Below are 5,181 nucleotides of genomic sequence, written 5' to 3'. Positions count from 1 at the left end.
AAAAAAAAAAAAAAAAAAAAAATCATCCTGCCAGTGTAGCAGACAGAAGTGAAGGCAAACAGCAAAGGGCAGGAGAAAACAAAGAGATATCAGCAAAGTGGCACTGAGAAATATCATGATAAACCTATGAGGGAGACAGGAGAAAGCAGCTCCAGGGAAGGCTGGGAGCCAGTACAACTGCAACCCAAACTCTAACATAAAGCTTTATGCACAGCATGGTACAATAACTCAGACTCACACTTAGGGCCCCTGAAGTTGTGTCAGATTGTGAATCAAAGAAAGATTAAATTGTGATCAGTATAGAATAAAAGCAAGGCAAGAAAGAACTGAAAGAAATATTAACAGAATATTTTAGGTATTATCAAATAAAGCCAATGTGCTGAAGTACTATAAAACTATAAGGATCGGCTGGGCACAGTGGCTCACGCCTGTAATCCCAGCACTTTGGGAGGCCGAGGTGGGGGAATCACTTGAGGTCAGGAGTTGGAGACCAGCCTGGCCAACATGGTAGAACCCCGTCTCTACTAAAAAATACAAAAATTAGACGGGCGTGGTGGTAGGCGCCTGTCATCCCAGCTACTTGGGAGGCTGAGGCAGGAGAAGTGCTTGAACCCAGGAGGCGGACGCTGCAGTGAGCCACACCACTGCACTCTAGCCTGGGCGACAGAGTGAGACTCCATCTCAGAAAAAATAAAACAAATAAATAAAAAGAAAAAGAAAACTATAAGGACCATCTGCAAATGGAAAGAAACGCTTATAAATTCTGCTTAACTCAATCCCAGTCTCCGTTTATCACAACAAGCTGTAAACAACCCAGAGTGAAACAAAAAGAGTTATACTACTTAGCCTCAATCAGAAAATGAGTTGTACAGGCATATCCATTTCCTTACATTATTACATTTGTTAATTCAGGTTTTACTCCATTTAAAAAGACTTATTATTTTAAATATCATTAAAAATCCATTACTTATTTTCTCCTGAATCATTTTGCTGCTAGTTAGACACAAAAAAGATTCAAACATTTCCTTTAAGGACTTACCTTTCTAAGCATTTCATTATCTTGAACATTATTGAGTTCATGTGAACTAATCTCTCCTTTCAGCGTATACTCATAAAATTTTCCACTCACATTTACCAGTAAGGTAGTTGGACTTGACTGCACTTCACAGCTCAGGGTCACATTATTTACATCACTCGGAACGTGAATGCCATACCGAAGCACAAGGCCCACCAAAAGACCTGGAAAAAACAACAACATAAGCTCTTCTTGCCAACACAGACCACTTCTTTTGTACCCCACGCATAACTATGAATAAGAGAAAATCTCTTATGGTAGTTCCCTGTAGGTGAGAACTGATTTTTAGATGGAAAGCAGTTACGTTTTAAAGTATTACTAAATTCATACAACAAACAGCCCAGTCTTCATATAATCCAGTGAAACAGGAGAGAAAAACATTCCCTAGGACAGCAGCACAGATCGCTGTATTTCTAGATCAATATCTAAACAAGTAATGAGGAAGGTAACAAAAGGAGAAAATATCTTCACATCATCTGTAGACAGAATATACTCCAATGTGTCCCAACTCGACAGTGCAATCATGTTAGAAATGTGTTTTCTGGCCAGGCGCGGTGGCTCATGCCTGTAATCTTAGCACTTTGGGAGGCCGAGATGGGCGGATTGCCTGAGAGCTCAGGGGTTCGAGACCAGCCTGGGAAACATGGTGAAACCCCATCTCTACTAAAACACAAAAAATCAGCCGGGCGTGGTGGCAGGTACCTGTAATCCCAGCTACTCAGGAGGCTGAGGTGTGAGAATTGCTTGCACCCAGGAGGCAGAAGTTGTAGTGAGCCGAGATCATGCCACTTCATTATAGCCTGGGCAACAAAGCAACACTCTGTCTCAAAAAAATAAAAAATAAAAAATAAATAAAACAGAAAAGAAAAGAAATGTGTTTTCACCTCCATCCATCAATTTATAAGACTTAAACAATGCATTTCGTAAATTTATTCCCAAAGCACATGGTTGGCCAAATAATGCACATTTAACAAATTGAAAACTCAATAATATTTGTAGGTTGATTGAGTTCTTCTACTTCTAAAAGATCAGATTTTAATTTTAAATTATCTGCTTCAAAATCAAAACATGGAATAGAAGTCCTGAATCTGGCACTATGACATCAACAGATTGCTAAGATTATACCTGGATCATCCTATTGACATTCAAATATGCACAATGTTCTAGGTACTATAAAACTAATTTTTTTTTTTTTTCTGAGATGGAATCTTGCTCTGTTGCCCAGGCTGGAGTACAGTGGCATGATCTCAGTTCACTGCAACCTCCGCCTCCTGGGTCCAATCAATTCTCCTGCCTCAGCCTCCTGAGTAGCTGGGATTATAGGCGCACACCACCACACCTGGCTAATTTTTGTATTTTTAGTAGAGATGGGGTTTCACCATGTTGGCCAGGCTGGTCTCAAACTCCTGACCTTGTAATCCATCCACCTCGGCCTCCCAAACTGCTGGGATTACAGGCGTGAGCCACCATGCCCAGCCCTATAAAACCACATTGATCGACTGTAATTGTTTAATAATGGCTTTACTGATATCTAATTCAAACACCAAAAGTTTATCCTTTTAAACTGTACAATTCAGTGGTCTTTAGTATATTCACGAAATTGGATATCAATCACCACTATCTAATTCTAGAACATTTTCATCCCTCCAAAAAGAACCTCACACCTACTAGCAGTCACTCTCCATTCCCCCCATGCCCGAATCCAAGGTCCCTGCAACCAGTCATCTACTTTCTTTCTTTATGGACCTGCCTTTTCTAGACATTTCATATAAATGAACTCCTACAATATATGGCCTTTTGTGTCTGACTTCTCTCACTCAGCATAATATTTTCAAGGTTTATCTATGTTGTAGCATGGATCAGAACCTCATTTACTTTTATGGACAAATGATATTTCATTGTATGGACATACCTCAACTATAAATAAAACCTAAACTTCTGGAACTTTCCTTAACTCCAAGATGCATAGTATACCACTACTAGCTGCATTTTACCTTCCTATTGCCTTTCATTCTGACTAGCCAGCCATTCTTTTAATATATGAATGAGTGTATTATGCTAGGTAGGCCTCCAGGGTTCAAAGATGAAAACAAGGTCCGTCCTTCAAGGAAAACTCGGACAATCATAATGCTATATATATATATACATACACACACACACGTACACACACACACACACACACACACACACACACACAAGGTATTATAAAAACAGAAAAGAGACAACTACCCAAGCCTGGGGGAGTAAGACATTAGGGAAGTCTTTCCGGAGATGTCACCTGGGCAGGTAACAAACTAGAAGAAATGGGTATATTCCAAGTAGGGGAACAGTAGTACATATCCAGTCAAGGATGGAGAGAACACAGCCCGTCTAGTGAATCAAGGAGTTCAGTATGGCCAGCTTATAAAGTGACAAGAGTTGAGGTTTGAAAGATTGGCAGGAGTTGAATCATAAAAGATCTTATCCGTTGGGGAAGGGAATTTGAAGTTTATCCCAAAAGTAAAATGAAGTCATAGAAAGCAGAGGCTTGATATCAGATTTCTACTTTAGAAAGACTGGCCTAGACTAGAGAGGGTCTAAAAGGCTAGATACAGGGCTACTGCAGGCATTCAGGCAATAGGAGTTTAGGTCCTAACCTAAGAGAGTACTGACAGGAGGGGAGAAGGATTTTAAGAAGGTATTGTATTTTAGTAAGATTTATTGACTGAGTAGAATAGACTGTGAGGAAGGGAGATGAAAGACTAAGAGGAAGCTTAATTGACTAGGTACCAGGTAGGTAAGTTGGCCTGAGCACCGAGGGGGATAGCAAGGCCATTCAATGAGGTAAGGAACATATACAAATGAACAGATTTACAGGGGAAAAGGCTACGTTCGGTTTTGGACAGGTTGAGTTGGATGTACTTGTGACACATGCATAGTTGAGTATATGGTATCTAGAGCTAAAGCCGGGGGTCTCAACTGGAGATATACACTGTGCAGTCATAAGATGGCTGAAGTCAGATGTAGATGAGATCGCCGGGGAGCAAATAAAATGGGAAGAAGACTATGATATAGATCTGGGGTTTGATCTATTAATAGCCAACATTAAGGGGCTGCTAGAGGAGAAGGAGCTGATAAAGCAGTCTGAGAAGGAAAACCCACAGGAGTAGAAAAAAAAAGGAACCAGTGGTGGCAAAGTCAGGAAGAAAGGGAAAAAATTCATTTTGAGAAGGAAGTGATAAAACTATCAAATGCTACAGTAAAGTCAAGTAAGGCAGGCATTAGAAGTATCCATTGGGTTTAGCAACAAAGAGACCATAGGTGACCTCGATAAGAGCAGTTTCAGTGGAGTAGTGGGGGTGGAAACCAGACCCAAGTGAGAAGTGATAAAGCAGAAACGAAGAAGTATAAGAGCAGTAGTTGCCAGCCGGGCACAGTGGCTCACACCTGTAATCCTAGCACTATGGGAGGCCGAGGCGGGTGGATCACTTGAGGTCAAGAGTTCGAGACCAGCCTGGCCAACAAGGTGAAACCTCGTTTCTACTAAAAATACAAAAATTAGCTGGGCGTGGTGGCGGGCGCCTGTAATCCCAGCTACTTGGGAGGCTGAGGCAGGAGAATTGCTTGAACCCAGGAGGTGGAGGTTGCAGTGAGCCGAGACCATGCCACCGCACTCCAGCCTGGACAATGGAGCAAAAACTCCGTCAAAAAAAAAAAAAAAAAAAGGCAGTAGTTGCCCAGGAAGTAGGGAAGGAGTAGAGAGGAGTGATCCTTCCAGTCAATTTAGAGTCACATATATTTTTTAGAGTAGTAATGATTAATTCCTGAACAGTAATAGAATGACACCAACTTTAAAAACGTTTAAACAAAGGTTCAAATTTAAAATAAACGAAAGACACCCTTTAAAATATCTCACCTCCAAAACAAAATTAAAACTGTTAGATAGCAACTGTGCTTGACAGACACAACCTAGAAAAGCCTGTAGATCCAGTCGTTCTGCCTGTATGAGATAGAAACAGCTCTTTTCTCTACTATTCCACAAGAGCTAATTAAGAGGCTCAGTAAAAGCTGTCCTCTTATATTTACATGCAAAAATCACAGACAAGCTACTACAAATACTAATAATG

At 40.7% G+C, this 5,181-nt stretch overlaps 1 protein-coding gene across 1 annotated transcript in view; it reads right to left on the bottom strand.

Moving 5' to 3' along the window:
* SLC9A6 (solute carrier family 9 member A6) overlaps positions 1 to 1,245 on the bottom strand; it is a 53,464-nt gene extending 52,219 nt beyond the window's left edge. The window contains exon 1 of the mRNA XM_017862109.1: positions 1,040 to 1,245. Within this exon, the coding sequence (XP_017717598.1) occupies positions 1,040 to 1,051 (12 nt within the window). The 5' untranslated portion in view covers positions 1,052 to 1,245. The remainder of the gene's footprint in view (positions 1 to 1,039) is intronic.
* Positions 1,246 to 5,181: the final 3,936 nt, after the last annotated feature.

The sequence above is a fragment of the Rhinopithecus bieti genome, unplaced genomic scaffold, assembly GCF_001698545.2.
Source record: "Rhinopithecus bieti isolate Rb0 unplaced genomic scaffold, ASM169854v2 scaffold_63859, whole genome shotgun sequence".
NCBI lineage: Eukaryota > Metazoa > Chordata > Mammalia > Primates > Cercopithecidae > Rhinopithecus > Rhinopithecus bieti.
Note: the sequence above shows the minus strand (reverse complement) of the source record. Positions and strands in the feature narration are given on the sequence as shown.